The sequence below is a fragment of the Gavia stellata genome, chromosome 10 (assembly GCF_030936135.1).
Source record: "Gavia stellata isolate bGavSte3 chromosome 10, bGavSte3.hap2, whole genome shotgun sequence".
Lineage (NCBI taxonomy): Eukaryota > Metazoa > Chordata > Aves > Gaviiformes > Gaviidae > Gavia > Gavia stellata.
In genome coordinates, this window is record NC_082603.1 from 10,541,364 (window position 1) to 10,562,155 (window position 20,792).

At 36.0% G+C, this 20,792-nt stretch overlaps 1 protein-coding gene across 3 annotated transcripts in view; it reads right to left on the reverse strand.

The window, feature by feature from the left end:
• KCNT2 (potassium sodium-activated channel subfamily T member 2) overlaps window positions 1–20,792 on the reverse strand; it is a 150,745-nt gene that overhangs the window by 16,453 nt on the left and 113,500 nt on the right. For 2 of the 3 annotated variants that reach the window (XM_059821880.1, XM_059821879.1), the window contains 5 exons: window positions 20,538–20,643; window positions 20,081–20,253; window positions 14,390–14,524; window positions 9,061–9,172; window positions 1,996–2,097 (listed from right to left, as the gene is read on the reverse strand). In XM_059821880.1, the coding sequence (XP_059677863.1) occupies window positions 1,996–2,097; window positions 9,061–9,172; window positions 14,390–14,524; window positions 20,081–20,253; window positions 20,538–20,643 (628 nt within the window). Of the gene's footprint in view, window positions 1–1,995; window positions 2,098–9,060; window positions 9,173–14,389; window positions 14,525–17,973; window positions 18,046–20,080; window positions 20,254–20,537; window positions 20,644–20,792 lie in introns of all 3 variants that reach the window. The other variant, XM_059821878.1, reaches the window with a different exon arrangement.

Genomic DNA, 20,792 nt, shown 5'->3' on the forward strand with positions numbered 1-20,792 from the left:
TCTTTAAACTTAGAAGCTAGACAGATTTAATTTGATACATATTGATTCCACTGTTTTAGTTTTTGTACTGATAATCTTCCAGTTGTGACAGGGTAAATGCCAATAAGCATCTTCTTGAAAAGAACAAAATTTTTCGTAACTTTCACTTATTTGTTATCGTGGCTCCATCATTTATGCTACAGAATTATCATTAGACTATCAAGTGTATTCACAAGGATTTGCTAGACCAAGTTTTCATTTTTCAGTCACTGTCCTAAAGGTAATTTGAAGGCTTTTCTTTTGGCCTAAAATAGGAAGCATCAGATGAAGTCTGCTGTTTCCCATGTCATTTACTCTGTTCCTTGTGTATGCAGAAGAAAAAGATGTCATACAGAAAAGGATGGGACCATGAAAAAGAACAGAGAGAATTTGCTGTCATAGTGTTTGTAACTTTGAATAAGAAAGAGAATTCTATAAAAAGTGACAGTTCACCTGAGCAATAGGAGTTCAAAGAAAGAATGGGTGGAATTTGAGTGAGAATGAGTGTGTGTTTTTTTGGTTTAAACACTTTCTGGTGAATGGTCTTACTCTGTCAAGTCATAGCATGACTGATCATGTCTAGAAGTAAAAATAAAATATTGAAGTTACTTACGTGCTGGCAGGAGTTATTGATGATGACAGATCTGTTTCTATATAGGTGTTTTAATCTAATTTTTTAAAAATTTTGCCATATGTGATGTTGATATTCTGGGACATGATTAAAAACATGGTTTTTTATAAGCAAATATATTTATTTCTAAAATATCTAGAATTTGATAAATGGCTTTACATCTGTTGGCCTGTCTGCTTTTGGTACTTGTCCATATATGTAACTGTTTTATATATAAATGACTTTTCTCAAAAAGCTTAGCTCCAGGAATTTTTCTGTGAATTTGCCTTCAGGGAATTTATTTGGAAGTAGAATTGAGATGAAAGAACACCTTTCATGCACCAAATTACCAAGTGTACTAATTTCCCTGAAAGAGTGTTTAGCACCTGAATACAAAAGCATCCACAGGCTACCTCTAGGTATAGGCAAAGTAGGTAGTTGCTTAGGTGAGCAGACTACATGGGCCATGGTGGTGTTGCTGCTTATTCTACTATAAGCTAGATCCTTGAAGGCTAGTGCTGGGGGCTGCTGCTTGGGCATCTTGATGTATCAGGGTGTGCAGAAAGGTGGTCATTGCTGAGGAGCGAGGGCAATATTTTCCTCTTTTTCCACCCTGAAATCAGCAACTACTACCTTCATTTGTCCTGACCCCATATTTTCTGATATATTGTTTCCTCAGCTGTCTGAGGCTGCTGTTGACCTTCCCTTATCGCCACTGACTGTCATCACTTCTTTTTCCATGAGGAGCTCTGTCCTGGATTCTTGGGCAACAAGGTTCAGTGCTGCCTTTTCTTCCCCACTGCCTCTTTGTAACCATTGCATATGTTTCTTGTGGCCAGAATGGGTTATTTTAGGATACGGTAACTGGTTATCTGGAGGTCTAGTCGACATGAGTAATGATGCAATGAAGTAATTGAGGCCTCTATCACAGCAAATGCAGATGACTCATAAATTACTCATAAAAGTAATTCTGTTGATTTTCATGGTTAGAGACACTACTTTGTGGGAATGGGCACTGCCTTTTTGTTGCAGAGTACACGCATTATTAGTCTGTATAATCTGTATTTTATGTAGGCCTTATCAAAAGTATAGTGCTTATTTGACTGTGGAGAGGTTCACAAACGGTATTATATTGTTTAACAACAGAATTTGTACAAGGACAGGGTGATTTTTGGGTTGATAACTGAGCTAGTACTGCCATGTGGAACATGCTCCATTATCTTTTACCTTTGATCGTTCCTGGTACAGGCATGCACATTAACGGTATACATGCAGGAAAACAGGGTCATCTAACAATTAAGTACAATAAAATAGGTGGTAACAATGCATGTCTGTGTTACGATAAGTCACATTATTGTTCATGGTACCTGATAAAGCAGCGTATCCAACATACTGATGCTGAAAACCCTGCCAGCAGCAAAGGGCAGTCGAAACATAAATGCCAGATTAGATCCCTTCTCCCGCTCTTTCTGTTAAGGAATTAAAATACTTTTAGTGCTGGTTTTGGAAGAACTATAATAGAACATCAAATTGGTATTACCTTGAAAGAGGTCAAAAGTGTAAAATCCCTTTACTCTGAATATCGTTTCTTTCTACAAATATGTAGCATCTTTGTTCAGTACTTACAGTTTTTCAGGTTGAAAGATTTTGTTTAATGCGTGTGTTGTTTCAATCATCACATCTCAGGTTGCATCGGCATATTCTACCAGATCATTTTAAAAATAATTGAGGGATTTCAAATGTGCTTAGAGCAAAGCTCTTGTTATTCCTGCTCCAATTCCTTCATGCTGACAGTGGACTCTCATTCAGGTCGAGAAAGTCTACTAGGAACAGGAACATGAACAGAATCTGATGCAGAAGGGGAGAAATGGTATTTCAGTCAATCTGAGGATGTGAGAGCAGACCAGACACGGACTGAGGTGGAAACTTCTTGCTCTGATGCTTCTGGGGAGGGGATGCAGAAAAACATAACTATAGTTATGCCTTTTTCTTGCCACATGTCACTTGCAGAGGAATTGCACTACAATGTGCTTCCTATTCCTTCAGTTATCAGAGAGTAAAACTACAGGTTGGAAGCGATTTTCTTATTTTAAGAAGAGAGGAAATATCAAGCTTTCAGTTCAGAGATGTCATGAAGAATAAGATGTGTTCTTAAAGTACAGAAATATTACATTTCTTGGAACTGAGACACTTACATCCACCACATATATGCAGTAGTACATGCTGGGGACTGACTGGCTGGCAAGCAGCTTGGCAGAAAAGACCCTGTGGGTCCTGGTGTACACCAAGTTGAACATGAGCCAGCAATGTCCCTTTGTGGTGCAGAAGGCTAAAGGTGTCCTGGGCTGCATTAGGAGGAGTGCTGCCAGCAGGTGGAGGAAGGTGATCCTTCCCCACTACTCAGCGCTGGTGGGACCAGACCTGAAGTACTGTGTCCAGTTCTAGGCTTCCCAGTACAAGGAAAGATGGAGCTACTGGAGGTAGTCCAGAAAAGCACCACTAAGATGATCAGGGAACTGGAGCAGCTTACCTATGAGGAAAGGCTGAGAGAGAGCTGGGACTGTTTAGCCCTGAGAACAGTAGGCTCAGGGAGGATCTCATCAGTGTGTATAAATACCTGAAGAGGGAGGGTGTAGAGAAGACAGTCAGGCTCTTTTCAGTGGTGCCCAGGGGGCAGGACAAGAAGCAATGGGCACCAGCTTGAAACACAGTTTGTTCCTTCTGAATGTCAGGAAACACATTTGTACTGTGAGAGTGACTGAGCACTGGCACAGGTTGCCCAGGGAGGTTGTGAAGTCTGCCTCTTTGGAGATAATTAAAAGCCCCCTGGACATCGTCCTGGGCAACTGGCTCTAGGTGGCTGTCCTTGAGCAGGGGTCTTAGGCAAGATGACCTCCAGAGGTCCCTTCCAACCCTAACCATGCTTTGATTCTGTGACATGCAAATGAGCAGTCTACTTTAACTAATGGTTTTGTTGAACAGCAGCATTCTAACCCCTGTTTGTCATTGTTGGATAGTCGGGTTGTACCTGTTGATTTCTGTAACTTCATACTAGTGGAGTTGAAAATGATGTCATACAAAAAGAATTTCCTCTCCAGATAAAAAATACACAGCAAATAACTCTTAAAAATATGATATTAATCTGTCCTTCATAAAATGTCTCCTCTGTCAATCTCTTCAAATTAAAGGGGTTTCAAAAATTTTAAGGAAATATATTTATTGTTTCAGGGGTTTTTTTTATTCCAAACATTCTCTGTGTTCTGACCAAATACTACTGACTTGTATTAGAGTTTCTTCTCCATGAGAAATGCATATGTACGTATACACTTATGCTCTCTCGCACAGATATGTGCACACACAAACACGCATGCTTTGATGGCTGAGCAGCAAAGGGGTATTTCTAGCAATTTCTGTGCTTCTGACAGTTGAAGAAGAAAGCAGTCTAATTGTACAAAGAGCACTTTACTTAGAAAAGCATACCATTGTGCTTACTGGTGTAAGCCACGGAAACAAGAACTAATGCATTTCTTTTGTAGTTCTAACTCATATTTGAGTGCTTCTCTTAGTGCAGTCAGACAAAGTAGGAGATATTCTTCTTCAATTGCTATTGAGAATAAAAACTTGTGTGTGAATTATGGAACATTGTAAGATTTATTTTACAACAAATACTTCAAAGTTAAAACTACGTGCATATTATAACATACATTACATTAAAACCTTTTAGATTCATGCCATAAAAAATTTTATAGGTAACTGGTTGTGAAGTGACTATCCTCTTATCATGTGACTGAGGTATTATGTTTATCCTTCCATCTGTTTAGAGAAATTTGCAGCAGATTCTGGTTTTGTGTCAAGAAAGGTGGCATAAGGCAAGAGATATCTGGGGAATAATTTGATTCTTATCCAAAATTCTGATGATAAACACAAGGATGTTCCTATTTGTTTTATTTTAAAATGGAAGCTTAGAAGTTTTTTCTCCCCCTTTATTATAAATTTCTTATATTGTTTCCTTCCATCTCTTATTACAGGCTTGCTTTTTTTTATTCTTGCTTAAAAAGATCTGTGAGAAATATAATTTTTAGTCACGCACTTTGCGTTGAGTTCTTTATTACTTGCAGACTTATTCGATTCCCAGAGAATATTGCGGATATAGAAGCTAGAAATGTGCCAGAATGCCCCAGCAGTTTTATTTCACGGTAACTGTGATGCCCAGCAGCCCCTTCCCTGACACTTTTTGAAATTGCTGAGGAAGAGGGTATAACTACTTAGAGAAAATCATAGATCATTTCTAGGAACATAAATAAAAGATCATAGAATGAGTGAATCCTGTAGAACTTCACATATATAGATGACATTTTAAGACACAGCTATTAATAAATGGAGATCTTCACTTTATCCTCAGTCTTCCTACATTTGTGGCTTTCCTCAAGTCATGAAGTTCAGAATTTTTACTGCTTTCTTTCTAAGTAATAACAGATGTACACGTGGTTTTGAGAAGTTCTTGGCATGTGCTTCCTCCATGTAGACCATTTAATTTGAAGTTAATTAATTATTTCCTTTTGGGTGTGCATATTGTCAAAATACCAGACAGTATCTGTCCAGAAGGTCAAGTTTATAAGCTTTTCAGTTTATTTCCCTCTTTTCTACCTCCATTTATATCTGTATCAAATTGTTTTTAGGGTTCTTTGTCATGGTTTTATGTTTTTACTATTTCTAAATAAATACCTATTTCTTCATAACAGTTAATTCTATGATACCAATAATTAAATACCAACCCCAAACTAAGCTGAAGCCCTGTTTTGGCCACTCTGTCAGTGGTTGAAAGAGATCTAGGGTCCATCTTGATTTAATATATTCTCCTCCGATATTGACAGTAATATGGGAACTGCCACAATAGGCTGTAACTGTTGTGTCCAAAGAATGCAAAGTTGCTTTAATAAACATACAAGGATATGGGGGGGGGGGGCGTTGGGGGTCATGCAAGAACATGTAAAGGTGACAGAGGCAGTGGCTTATTACAGGGAACAGTCAGTGCACTGCTAGTTTTGGTAAATGTCAGTTGTTGCCCATGTCAGATATAAGACTGATCAAAATCTGGGCATGGAAACCTCTTATAGTACCTTTCCTGACATAAGGGATTTTGGATTGATAACAATTCACCTCTAGAACAGTTTAAAATATTTTGAACCACGTGTTCTTAATTGAGTCTGTTCTACCTTTTTGGCAAGAGCAGATTCATTTTCTGCTGCTGATCTGGAAGTGCTTTCTGAAAACCTGCCAGTTCAACAGCCAAATGTGTATGCTAATTATTTATACAGTTTTAGAATTATAGCTGACGTAAATCATTAGAGATCCATCTAAAATAAGACTTATACCAATTAAGAGGTACCAATTTATTTTTTATAACCCATATAGCATTACTGCTTGCTATTATTTAATGTTACTTCAAATCTCCTTAAAACCTGAACAATATTAAAAACAAAGGGGGACAGTGTGCCCTGTCCTTAATTGAAGGTGAAAAAAGCAGCCTGGTTTTGTGTATATCACTGCAAATATACTGGACTATCCCAGATAGATTTCTGCTCACCTAACATGTATGCACTTATCCCTGTGGAAGATACGAAATCACAGTATTGGTTTGATTAAAAGATATAGGAGTTTGCACATATTTTAAAATGATCACTTAAAGGTTTAGAATTTTTATCCTTCAGTTAAGACCTGCAATATTTACTTGGGGGGGAGGGGAGATGATAGAAAACTAAAGTGTGAATCCTATCCAAGACATTCTAAACCCTTTCTTTATGAAAGAGGGAGTGGTTACCTCATTTTTTCTTCTCTAAGACAAATGGAGAATATAAATTTAGACCATGGGTGTTTTGTTTTTCCTTTTCTGTTGTATAAGGGCCATTGTTTTCTCCTATGTCAGCGCTGAGTTTGATGTTCAGATTTATTTTTCTCTAAAATGAGGAAAGCTGCAGCTGCAACAACAGATGGACTTGTCTGATTTGTGTATCTTTCTTCTGCAGCCCATTAGGTTGAAAAGTCAGTTTTGCATGTGTGTTTCAGTGCTACCTGAAGACAACTTGCCTGACTTTTATAGTCTTTCTGAAAATGGGGTGCTTAATGCAGAAATAACAATCAACTGTACATTTGACTGCATTAGATAATTTTTACTCGAGTTTTTAATTGTGTTTAATTTTGCATGAGGGAGTTCTGAAACATGAAATGAACTATAGCACCACCTGTGAGGTGCTTCCTGCAAATGTTGAGATGAAATGAATGGGAAATATCAGCAGGCAACTTCAACAGCAATGAAGAAAAAGTTCTTTAAGACAATTTATCTACCTCTATTTCAGCATAGCATAGTTTGGATAGGAAGTTAATTAACTGTTCAGCTTCCAACCTGTATTCACAACTTTACATTTGCACAATAAATTAATAAAGATAGGGAAGAAATTATAGTATTTCTAATCATTTTCAGAACCTTTGCTGGGTTAATGAAGGCGCCTATGTAAAGCAAGAAAGAGAACTGAGGTAATAATCCTGGTCTCACTGCATTGAAGTAGACAGGCCACAGCCCACAGAGTATTCCACAAGCAACTGTAGACACCACATACTGGGAAAGCTATTACTATTCTTACCTCCCTTTATCACTAAACTGTATAGATTAAGGGAATATGTTTAAAATAAAAAAAATTGCTGTCAGTTATAGTACACAAAGGAGCTAAGTTAGGTTGGAACATAGTCTTGAAGGCACCATCCAGCTGCTGACACTTGTTGCTCTAAATAAACTGGCAATGCATGATTCCAGCCAGTTCCATCTTATGGACGGAGGGAGTGCTAAAATGCAGAAGGCACAGGTGCAAACCTTAATGGATAGTGGGAGTGGCATAATCCAAAGGAAGGTGTGCCTCCCACTGTAAACTGCTCCTCTCTTTGTGTAACAATTTTTGTCTAGCTTCCTCACAGTTCTCCATTTTATGTGCTTACCAGAATACCACCTAAATAAGATTAAGCCTTTGTTCTATTTCAGGCAAAGGTCAACAAATCACAAAAGATCACCCAGTCATTTACATCTTGTGGTCGAAATGTAAGCAAGATAGTCAACTGAGTAAAAGACTGGCTTCTAATATTTATTCTATCTCATCTAGACAGGCTGAATTTTTGCAGAATTCGATTCCTGTATAAGAAACTGGGAGCTGGCCTGTGAAGATAAGTTTGTATGAAAAGGCTGTTTTCCATTCAATATATATTAAAATTACCTGTGTGAACATTATACAGTAAATAGTGAAATAGCTGAAATTCAGTGAAACACCTGAAACCTCCCCCCCCCCGCCCCCCCCCAAATCTAGGAAACTTACTGTACAGCTAGGAAATGGAAATTATATGCTAATTCTGTATAATGATAATGATTTTAGCATGAATTCAAATTTGCTAAGGTATGCAAGATATCTGACGTGAAGAGATTGGGAGGCTACACAAGAGAACCTAGCAATAATATCTAGATTGATAGCAAGGGGAAAAAGAGATGACTAGAGTGTAAGATCTCTGTCCTTGAAGACTGGCACAGTGATATTATTTGTCTTACTCTCATAAACTGAGAAAATGGTCTGAAAGATCACGAAGGTGATACTGTAAGTTTCGTGGACTGCAGAGGTAGGTAGGTCAGATCACCAACTAAGATCTGTGAAAAAGAGGCTTGTCTTGGAATTTACAAAATTAAACAGATGCACGAAGTTACTTTGTATGCTCCATTTAGTATTTTAGCAATAGTATTTTTGACAAGCAAATTAAATTAAGCTTATCTCCACATAGCCTCCCTGTTCCACAGCTTGAAAATGCCAACACATGCACTAGAATGTATAGAATATGAAGGTATTATCTAGTATTTTAATAGTATTGCTATCTTTATCGTCACTAGGACTGCCCTTTGACAGACAACAATTACTGTTCCTAAACTGTCACAATAACACAAATACTCCATAGAGATACCTGCAAATGTATATAGAATATGTAATTATAGTGCCTTTAAAGTAAATTGGAATAAAGAATGCATTATAATAAAAGCTGTATGTTTTAAGTGTTTAGTCAATTAAAATATTTTCCACATTAATTGCCTGTGGCAGCCTCTTGGAAAACCATATTAGCTCTAAATATTCAGTTATCCAAAATAATTCAGTTTTGCTTGAGCAAATTCTGTGTCCGCCTCTGTCCAGAGGGTTGGTGGATTAATATTATATTGTAAAGTGATGGAACTCAAATCAAACCTCATTCTAAAATGAGGGTAGAACTTGGAAAAAATAATCTTTTAAATTAGCTATGCGACCATAAAATCATTTCACTGTTTCCACTTATTTTGAAAGCATTGTTACAAAACCAGAAAAAGTCTTAAAATGATAACATTTTAAATTGGGGGTGGCAAATCTCCTTACCTTTTCTAATTTGGATAGAGCAAGAGAATAGCAGTCTTTGGCTCTGAACTGCATGAATCTCATATTAGCTGGGTGAGTTAGTTCGGTGATAATGCTTAGGCTTGAGAACAACCTGTATTTTAAAAGAATGTAACAGTTATACCTCTAATTATAACAATTCACAAATATAAGGCTTTACATAATGTTATAGCCTGTGCTCATGTCCGTGCCCTTAATGAAGTGCTTGAAACCTGTGGTGTGTTTTGGTACAATGAAATGCTCGTATAATAGCAGAGGAAACTATAAAACACTCTCTGTAGCATTCACAAAGTAGCAAACATACATTCAAAGGTTGAGCTTATAAAACATTTTAAAGTTAGAAAGGAACCACTTAATTTCATTACCAAAGTTTTTATTAAATGACTTCTAAAATGACACAAATCTGTAGGAAACAACAAAAAATGCAAAACTATAGAGCCTGCACTTAGTATCTGGTTGCATGTAAACTACCATTTTATTAGATGTGGCTTATGTACTCTTTCAATTCGATTTTTTTTTTTTTTTTTTGAGTTCTGTTTATATGGTCTGTGTCCACAGACTGAGCAACATAGATGAAAATTGACACTTCTTGGGACTTCAGCAATTTAAATTGCTGAGAAAATGTATGCTTATGTATACTTATTTTCTCACTTTGAAATATTTGTAAGTTAACACTAATTCAGGCTTCCAATAACAAAAAACAATGAAGAAAGTTTAACTCTGGTCTGGCGGAATTATACAGATTTTCATGAAGCAGACTAAAGAGCCCCTCCCCAGCCCTCAGAGCTCTAAGAGCTAGAAAGAAATTTGTAGTTTATGCTATGCAAATACTAAATAACTTGGAATAGAACTCAGATTATTATTTGAGTATTTCCTCTACAGATTAGTATCAGAAAATGAGATGAGCATTTGTAATCTGTTCTGCTGATCCTGAAAGTACTTATTTACATGTGGCAATAGATAATTGTAGTACTCATGACATCATTAATGTGGCTTCTGTTTAATTCAGACAAAAATTAAAGTGGTTTTCTTGAAAGCTGAATTTAGTAAGTTAGTGTCAAATGGAATCCAATGTACCTTTTTGCAAGTCTTTAGTCCTTTTCCCTCATTTTTGTAGGGAGGAACTTCACTGAAATGGCAATTCAAGTAGAGCCTAAGTGTGGGGAAACGTATTGCAAAACGACCTGTCAGTACGTGTTAATGCCTCTTACTGCGATACATTTTCCTAGGTCTGTTGATGTCAAAGCATAGACTGGTAATGATCCCATGATCCCAAACATGTTCTGAACATATGAGCATATGATGGTAGAAATGCTAGTCATTCTTACATTAGCAGTTATCATATCCCTGTGAATAACCAAATATTAAACGTGATCATATAAGGAAAAATGGACTTGGCAAACATGGTGAGCATGTGAATCATTTAACAATGACCGTTAGTGTGCACTGTAGTTTGAAAGGCATTGTGCATGCTCAGGAATTTCTCTACCTTTTTAGCCAAAGTCAGACTTTGATACAAACTCTGAGTGGTGAAGTATTGTTATACAAAGTCTACTTATGTCCTAATAAAGATTAAGCCCTTAGGGAATGGAGTCTACATACATAGATTAAATACATGATAACCACACCCTTGGGATGGAACTGTGGTACATCTTCACTTGTATGCTGTGTGTTATAAAAGCCTGTGAAGTGCTCATGAAAATTGAAAAAAATCCTGATAATATCACACTTGTAGGCATGAACTTGTACTTATTAAGTAGCTTAACAAATGTGTTAAAATTCTGAGGAAGGAGAATAAATTTCCTCTGCATTAATTCTGTGCCATAGAATTACTTCAGCTTCTGCTGGCTGGAAATTTTCTTGTATTGCTGTATTATAGGACATACACTCATATTTTAAAACTAACAATATAACATTCAGAACGAAGAGTAGCAGGAAATTAAAGGCTGATCTAATGATAAAATATACACAACTTACAGAAAAAATGCAGGTTACTAGGTTTCTGTTAAAGATGGGTTTGGCTTATTACCAAGATATGAAAACTGATTTATATTAGGAAATCAGTTTCAAACCTGGTATTGGTAAAATTCATATTTTACTTATGAGCGCCTTTTAGTGGAACTAGGGGAAATTACTTTCCAGGTAGTCAGGGCCAGATTGCCTCTTGCCCTGGGTGTAAGGCACACTGCTCACAAGCTTTCACCACTGGAGCAAGCTGCTTCTGTGCAAAGATCCCTCTTTTCTATCCCATTCTGGTAAAAAAGGACTGGATGGGGCAGAGAAAGCCCTAATCAGCCTATGGAAGACATGGGTTGCTGTTGATCTGGTATTTGGGAATCAGACAAGCAAGAGATATGCTTAGTTCTTCCCTGAGACAAAAAGATAAACCAAGAAAACAATGTAATGGCATCATAACATCTCATTTGGTTTGTCTATAAATTGCTGCTGACTGCTAGATACCAGACAAGCTACTGATTTCTTAGGTGTACTGCTGTCAATAGGCTTCTTGCAGTATTTGAAACATAGCCTTCAAGATGTTAGCTAATAAAAACATAAAAACAAGGCCTATCAAACACCAACATTTAAACCTATTAATTAATAGAAAGCAAGAGTAAATATAAACACTCCTTCTAGTACAGACCTATTTCCTGAAGAAACCCACTATTTTTCTGAGGTGGACTCATAACTGTCAATAGGGACTCAATGGTTGGCTTCATATTTCATATTAAAAAGTGAAAAGCATCTCTGGGACACAGTCCAAAACTAGTAATTTCTCCTTGTGTCTCAAACTGTAATTTCTCCTTGTATTTTCAACTATACTAACTTGTTCTTTCCTACCCAAAGGATTAAAGATTTCCTTTCTTAGTCAGTGTAACCATTTGAGTCACAATTCTTTACTCCTTTTAACTGTGATTAAGTCAGATAAGCTAGTGTTGTGTCACAGTTTTAATCGGTATGGAACAGTTTCTAGCCTTAAAGGTGCTAATAACTGTGTCATTATAAACAATGTATCTATCTTTAAGGTGGGGGGGGAACTCTTCTGGCAAAGCAAGATTATTGATTTATGTAAATCAGGGAATAATGTCAGAACAGATATGAGAACTGGCAACCTAGGCCAAACAGTACTGCAGCACACTTACATCATCTTTTCAGGCCTGTCCATAACCCTTAATGAGGTGAGCTGATATAAGTCAATAAAATCAATGAGGTTTAGATTAGCTTGTAACTTCTGAATGTTTTCACTTGGTGTGACTTAAGTGGAATATTCTTCATTGATGTGATATCTTTGAGAACAGCATACAGTAGCAAAACTCCAGTGGTTTAAAATCCTTCTTTAACACTACAGTTTGTGTTAAGTGCTGTTGTCCACCACGTCCAGCCTCTTCTTCATTAGTTTCTGATATTATTAGCTATTACTAAGTAACAAAAAAACCTTTAAACATATTTTTAAAGTTCGTTTACAAAACTGTTTACCTTGGTGCAATGAATGTAGTTTATTCTGTAGAACAGGTAAATAGCACTACCTTATGCCTCTTCCCAAACCTTACTTATTTCTACAATTTTTACGTAACATAAAAATGCAGTGAAATTGCTGTACGTGCTCTAGGGGAAAAAAAAATACACTACTTGTGAAAGTTTACGAAGTTTTCTGAAAAAGTATTGTTAAGTCTTAAACCAAGATATTTATTCTGATTTCTTTTGATATTTGTAAAAAGTGCCGTGCAGTCCTAAAATTATACTGAACCAGAAATACAGCTCATACGTGAGTTAAAGCTGCTATATAGTTGTAAGCATTGTGCAAGTCAACTGAATGATTATATAGTAAGTTCTAAGTGGATTCCTATGGTATGTAGTGTACTACTATCTACTAGGGGATTTTTTTTTTTAGTATTTTTTATAAGGTAGAACACAACTATGGGAAAAATCAACTGGAACTTTGTAAGCTCTATTTTTTATTCAACTCATTTTTCTGTTTTATATTTGGGGGTGAAATACATTTCTGGAATACTTAAATCATGTATGTCAAAACCTCAGTGACTTATCCTAGCACAATACGGTTAAGAGTAGACTTGAATGATGCACAGATTAAGTTCAATTATAATTTCTAAATTAAATTTAGGTGTGATTATGAAACACACACACCTGGGCTATGATCGTGTAGAAATTCAAGAACAAGCTAGAAAAAGACAGAACTAAAGTTTCTTGTGCAACATAGACTTTGCTTCTTTTGAGCATATGCACAAATGCTACAGCATTTAACTGCATTCTCACACACGGTTGCATTTAAAAAAAAATCTCCACTGAAATACTTTTGTTTTAATGAGCTCAGTTTTCTAAAATACTGACAGATTCATAAGACTTTTACTATGCACTCTCTCTGGCCATATGTGGAAGGCTTGACACATAAAAGGGCAGCACTATGGAATGATACTGAATCCTCTAGGGAAGGACTTAATTTTGTCCAGGTCTTATTAGAATGTACAACAGGAAGTGCTAGGCTTAAGTCCCAAATCAGGGAGGCATTTCATACTTGACTGTACAGTGTGTTTTGTTCATGTGGGTTTTTTCTTTTGGTGTTGTGTTGTTTTGGTTTTTAAGCAAGCAAGAACTTTTTCAGTTTAAATGGACATGTATCTTTTGGTACTTGTTGAAACAAGACGTTTAACACAAAGTGAGGCTTTAATCAGGAGAGGTTCTCAAAAGAAAAGGAAATCTCAGTTTGTTTAGCTCTTCATCACAGCACTGCCTTCTCAGCCTCTTTACCAGACTGATCATTTTTTTCACTCTGTATTCTGTTATTCCTTCATGACCCTTAGTATGTTGTTGTCATATGTAACATTGAATACATGTGCCTAAAAACCTAGTTTTTGTTCAAAACTAAATATTTAAAATGTGAACACTTGCTACTAACTTCATAGTGATGTGTTGCTTACCTTTTAGAAGGATCTGCTTTTCATACTGGCTTTAGCATTACTGTGAAAGACTGCTGCACTGAGAAAAATTTCTTTTCTCAACTATCTTTGGTCCTAAGTCTTCAAGAGTAGCTTTCTTTTCCTTCCTGCAACCTGACAGTTGACTTTTAAAATGATCATCCAGTTTTGGGATGCACAAAATTTCATCTGAGATTTCAGGAGAATACCTCAGTACTCTGAGTGTATTGCTAAGCAGGGTTAGGAAAGGTTTGCCCTTGTAAGACACAAATTCATATAAGGGAAAACTTAAGTAGAAGAAAGGAAAAAAAAATTCTTACCTGAGTACAAAAGGCATTAAGTATTTCACGATGTATAGATAGATTGCAAAAATGTCTTACCTAAAGAGTGTTTGAACGTTTACAATAGTCTTAGCATCTGCCATGTAGTCTTCCTCAGCACTCATTGTACTTTCTTTGTCCACCACGACCATATTAGCTGCAAAGGTGACCCCACATCTTAGTAAGTCATCTAGGCTTTTGTGAAGAGAAAGAGGAAGAAAGAAACAAGCAACTTAAATATGGAACACTTAAAAGATTAGGGATGGTTGGAATTTGCAGCTCACAAGCTGAGATGCTGGTTCCCTTCACCGCCATGTATATATCCTAACTTCCAATATAATCTATGTCAAGTATATAATCTCAATTAGTTGATAGAATAGAATATGAATAATTATTTTCCTTGAAGTCATACAGAATAACACTTCAGTAGGTTGTTACAGTCCCTCCCCTTTTGCTAAAATGGTAAATCTATTTCAACTTTTTAAATTAAGTCTTTAACGGTTACTTGGGAAGACAGCATGTCCTTACATGCTGCAACAACTTGCTTCATGGCAGTTACTTTTGGCAATAAATGGACTGAAATAAATGCTTTGGGTTGCTCTTTCTCACAATTATATTTCAGTCTCAGAATGCTAATAAAGGTTCTGCCACGACATCTAATACATTCCTCTTTTAGGTTAATCTATGAGTTAGAGTGTTCTCATGATGCTTTTAGGAGCAGCTGTACATCTCCCAAGTGACTAGCCACAGGACAAGAGAAAATGACCTCAAGTTGTGCCAGGGAAGTTTTAGGCTGGATATTAGGAAAAATTTCTTTACGGAGAGAGTGGTGAAACATTGGAATAGGCTGCCCAGGGAAGTGGTGGAGTCACCATGACTAGAGGTGTTCAAGGAACGTGTGGACGTGGCATTGTGGGACGTGGTTTAGTGGGCATGGTGGTGTTGGGTTGATGGTTGGACTTGATGATCTTACAGGTCTTTTCCAACCTTAGTGATTCTGTGTGATTCTGTGATCACTAAAAGTTTGCACTCTGCTGGACAATGCTTCCTGTGAAGCCTGACCATAGAAAACACTCATAGACAACTGAGTTACAGTTCCCATCATGCCTTCTAGCTTTGTTTCCCAAATGAACCATGTTTTTTGTTTTAACAATAATGTTTTGCAAAGGCACTAAACACTTTTTGAAAAGTTTAGAAAGGACTTTTCTGTAATGATAAAGACTGCTAGGAACTTAGCAATTTTTAAGTGAAAATGAGAAGAAAGGGTGAATTTCATGGTTTCCAAGGGAAATTGGAAAACTAAATTTTTGCATCACTCTATTTACTTCCAAGGTGGAAAGTTGTTTTGGCATTATAACTGCTTCTCATTTGGCAATCTATCATATTAATTAAGTCTTGATTGTCCTGATACAGTTTTTCTTTTCAGCAATTATCTTCTTAGGTTCCTAAGTTTACATAACCTATTATAAATTTTTTTTGAAAGTTTGGATAAGTAAAACTCTACAAATTTATGGTATTTATTTTACATCTTATTACAAATACATAATATAATTCTTTTTGGAACTGTGCAGTATCACCGGTGGTTGACCACAAAAAAAGAAAGGCTGTATTTTTATAAGATCTATATTAACAACTTCAGTGCACAAGTAGAACTCCGACCTTTCCCTCTGTAATTTGTATTTCTGCTTTTTCAGTCTTTCAGTTGATTCCTGAAAAGAGCAGCATATTCTGAAATATCCAGATTTTCTGCATTTCATCATTTCAGAAGTTCAACAGCTATTCTTATTTTATCATTTACATCCAACTGATTTGTGGAAAATTAAAAAAAAATACTAATTTAGAAGTATTGTAATTCTAGTTCTCAGGTACCTCTATCTATAGGTTTCTCAGTACTGAATAGATTTCTACACAGCTGTGAAATCTGTTCAGTTACATATCACACAACATTTATACTTGAACACTGTAGAACAGATGTCTACCACTATTTTGATGACGTTCATCCCAGCTATGAATTTTGGTATAACTATTTTTCTGCAAGCCATCCACTTCTAACAAAAAGGAGTGGTAAATGAGAGTAATTCCTTTGGTGGTTTTCTCTCTAAGATGATGACATTTCATGCCAGGTGACCAAATGACAAATATATTAGATACCTAAAAGGTAGTAGGTGGTACTTTGGGAATGTATTCTATACCTGTTAAATAAGAAAGGGAACTTTGCATATTCTACATTGTAGTTCTTAGCTGAAGCTGATCAACTTCTATTAATTAATGATTTAAAAACATGTTTAGGAAAACACAGAGAATAAGTATGAACTATATTTTTAAAAGTCTTGTTATTGATGAAAACAGATGTCAACCACCCCCCCCCCCCCCCCCAAAATGATTTGGTTTTGCACCAGGAGTTAAAGTGATTGTATTGTCAGAAAAGATGCAGAAGTTCATGCTAGTAGTAGTGTAAACTGTAGAATTCTGCATAATCATTTATTTCAAAGACTACACACTTTTTCTTTATGCACTCAGTTCTAAAAACAGCAAAACACCTTTAGGGAGGGATTTGGTGATTTCCTTTTTGAAATAAACTTAGTAAATTTTAATTAAAGTTTCATTTTGTGTGTTAATAGAAATAGGTTAACATCTTTGGGTTATTAATTACTTTGGATATTTTGAGTCAATTCAATTATTCAGCTGGTATGAATTCTTTTTATAACTGTTGTGGAATTAAGAGTTAAGAAAGTAGTACATATTAACAACCTGAGATGCTTGTTTGGTTTAGAGGAAGAAATGCAGAAAGTGAAAAACATTTATGTAGATTCTTTGCAAATCTCACAATGACTATGGTATCACCAAGGTAAACCTGTAACTGTATCACTGTTACAGGTAGTTTTAAAGCCCTTGTGACAACAGGTTGAGATGGAGAAATGTTGAATCTCCAGAATTCTCATTGAAAACCTGGATTCCGTTAATTCAGGTCAGGAAATAAGTTTTTTGATTTCTACCTGGGGAATGAGTATTATGGGCTTGTAGCCTCAACTCAAAATTAGCTATGTAGTGAAGCAAACCATTTTCTTCTTTACGTTGACACTTTACACACAGGAGTTTACTAAAATGCTAATGAGGCCTTGCTCTTCTCTTGTTTCTGCCCAATTTTTACATTAAATCTATGTTGCTAAACCTAGATATGCAAATATATATTAGGAGAGGTGAAGACAGAAATGTAGGAGTAGGTGATATTTTAAGTAGTGGAAGATGAAGACTTTTGGACGCATTCAAGACTGTCAGTATTCGTACTGTCTACATTCTGCAGCTATCTTTACAAAACCCTAGCCAGTAAATCCAAACAAATGATAACTAAGTATAGAATGACACTAGAATTGGGGCTCTAATCTGGCAACATATTAATGCACCTAAATAAGTGTTAATCTTATGTTTTTGAAGATATTAACCTGTGTTCCCTGTCATACTTTTCACTAATGATATCCTTTGTAAGTCAGAAATTTGAAATCCCAAATTATGGCACACAGACACAAACCATGCATGCAAAAAGATCATCTTCAAATACAACACACTTAAGCATGCAATGACAATACACACAACAAACCACTAAGCACTACAATGTCAAGTTTTCTAACAGTTATTTCACCTACTTGTCGATAGAGCCCACCATGTAGTAAACCATTGGAAACCAACAGATTGCATCCAGAAAATGCATATCTGGCCTAAGCAGCAGATAGGATTACAAAATGAAACACAGTATCACAACAGCAGCATCTCTTCTAAAATATTTCAATAAACTGGTAGCTTTTTAAAAAATTAACTTTTTTAAACTTTGGCAGTATAATACCACTTTAAACAGGAAATAGGTTTGCAGAAAGCTGTGAATCAACAGTTTGCTGTGATCATAAAAATGACCAGAATTAACATGCTTATATTAATAAATGCACCTCTTAAATCAGAAATTTTATTTCTGATTTACAATTCCAAATATAAGAATGAATGACTGATGTCAAAGGCACACTAACAAGTTATACTCCAATGCATGACTTAGGGGTACTTAAAATAAGCAGTGAGAATTTTCAATTAAAATGCGAAGTGGAAACCCAATCATCATTCAGGCTTTGTGCCAACAATTCCATTCAAGTCAATGAGACAATCTTAGATGAAAACTTATTTTTAAAATGGAATGTGAAAACTAAGATACTGTATTTTATTGCATTGTTTCTTTAATCATAAATTTTACTGTGTTTCCTCTTACGTACCAGGAAACGTCGGAAATCTTAAAACACATATGATGTGTAGCTATCAGAATAAGCATACTGTAATAAATTGCCCTGATAAAAAGAGAAAACAGGAATATAACAACAAGGCATATACATGTTCATCAAAGGTGGCTGAATTCCTAAGTCCAATGAAGTAAATTACAAAACTCCAATTGACTTGAATTGCAGCCTGAATTCCACCTCATGCATGTATGAAAAGCATGCTGGCTTTTCAGCTAGCTTCTGTAGTCCCATGAATGCTGGCCTTGCAGAGGAGTCACTGCAAATGCTGTGTAGAGAGAGACAACACTAAGGGTACGAGTTGGATTAGCAACCACAGCTTTTATTTTATGCTAGTAAAAAGTGGTTTTAGCCGTAAATGTCCCAAGAGCATTGAAGTATGTGAACTCGGGCACTATGCGGGAAGAGGGACCAAGCACTAGAGGGCGCTGTATGCTCACAGCTTTAGGCTTAAAGTCGCAGCTCCGAACTCCTTTAGCCTAATTTAGGCCTTTAACAATTTGTGTGATTCACTTTATGCCATAATGTGTAGATAAAAAGGCTTGTTTTGCACACACAGGTGTACACAGCTTCACTAAAGAGCTGTTTGAGGCAAAAGTGGGACACTTCACAGCAGGCCTTTGTATAATAAATCACTTAAACTAGAACGTATATATGCAAAGAGAAGTGTCGGCCTGGAATAAGAACCCATAAGAAGTTTCTGCTGCTGTCATTTCTTTGAGTTATTGTTTGGTCTGATTTTCTGTATATGGCTAACCTCCATTTTTGTGTCTTCCAAATTGTGATTTTTAAGTACTTGAGCAGTACCAAAGTGTTGCAAAAAAACAAAACAAAAAAAGGTCTCTTTCATTCATTGCCAGATTATAAATGAATCAGTCTTGCCAGAGAAGAATTTGTCTGAAATTTTAAACAACTAATGCAAGAAAGGCTAAGAAATCCCTCTATATGTTAGTAACAAGGTTTTAATTTTCTTCCATGACTTCATATAATTGTAGACAAAATTGGAGGGGGGGTATCCTACTGGCTTAAAGAACTGCTTATCTTGGATTCTAAAATTATTAAAAATATACCTAACTGGTCCAGGCCACTAAGTGCCTTAAGTAGGTTAGTGTTGCTGTCGTGTAGCTGTGAAACTGTTACACAGTTTGCTTTTTACAGTGTTTCTCAAGTTATTTAATTTTAGCTGTAATATTCACATTATTTTGGGTATTTTTAAGAAATACTTAGCTGAAACATTGGCCATGAAGAACAAGGGCATTTAAATTCACTATGGTCATTTACAGTCAGTAAAAAGTCAATTTTGTGTATGACAGTGAACATAGGGTATTATTTTTGTCACCAGCTTTTCTCAAAGATAAATGTGCCATAATGTTTTTGATTTTAAGTTGGCCGTGTGAAGACTGATCCTCTATTGAAGTAATGGTAAAATGAGTTTAAAATGTATCACAAAAAAAAATAATTAAAATCTACTTACGGGTTATCCAGGAGTAATACAATGGGATTTAGTTCTTTCTTTGGTCGGTAATAAGCTCTGAGTGGAACAATAAAGTTATATAAGCCATTTCCAGCAGTTTCTGCTGCAACTATAATCAATTTATTTTTGAATCCATAGGCTTTGGCGTCTTCATAATAGTTATGTTGGCATCCCTAAAATCAAATTAATAAACAAGTTCAGTGGATATGAATAAAGAGATTTAGCTGTGACATTAAAGGGTTTTACCATTAGAAACAGAAAATTGTATCAGATGACCTGATATAGACTTGATTAGACATAAACAAACACTTGGTTATGAAAAGGATGAGAAAACATATTATAGCTTTGTAAGTGCTGAACAAACCTCATCTCTAAGCAGAAACCAGAATTTAACTCTGTTCAGATGCAAAAGAGAAATGGGAATGCAGTTCCATCCAGTAACAGAAACTCCCTTTACCTTATCTAGTCTTAGACAACAGAAGGGTACTTTTTCATGCAGAAGATGACAAAATGTGGGAGAGCTTCCGATATATGGAGAGTAAGGGGGATAGCCTTTGGCATACCTAGGAGAATAGAACAAACATTTTTCAGTGTAGCAAATTACTGAAACACAGTTGAATATACAACCATTTTATGGGATGTTTATACCTATGCCTAAGTTTTGCAGTTATCTATAGACTAGCAGAGTCAAGTACATGAAATGAACTATGTT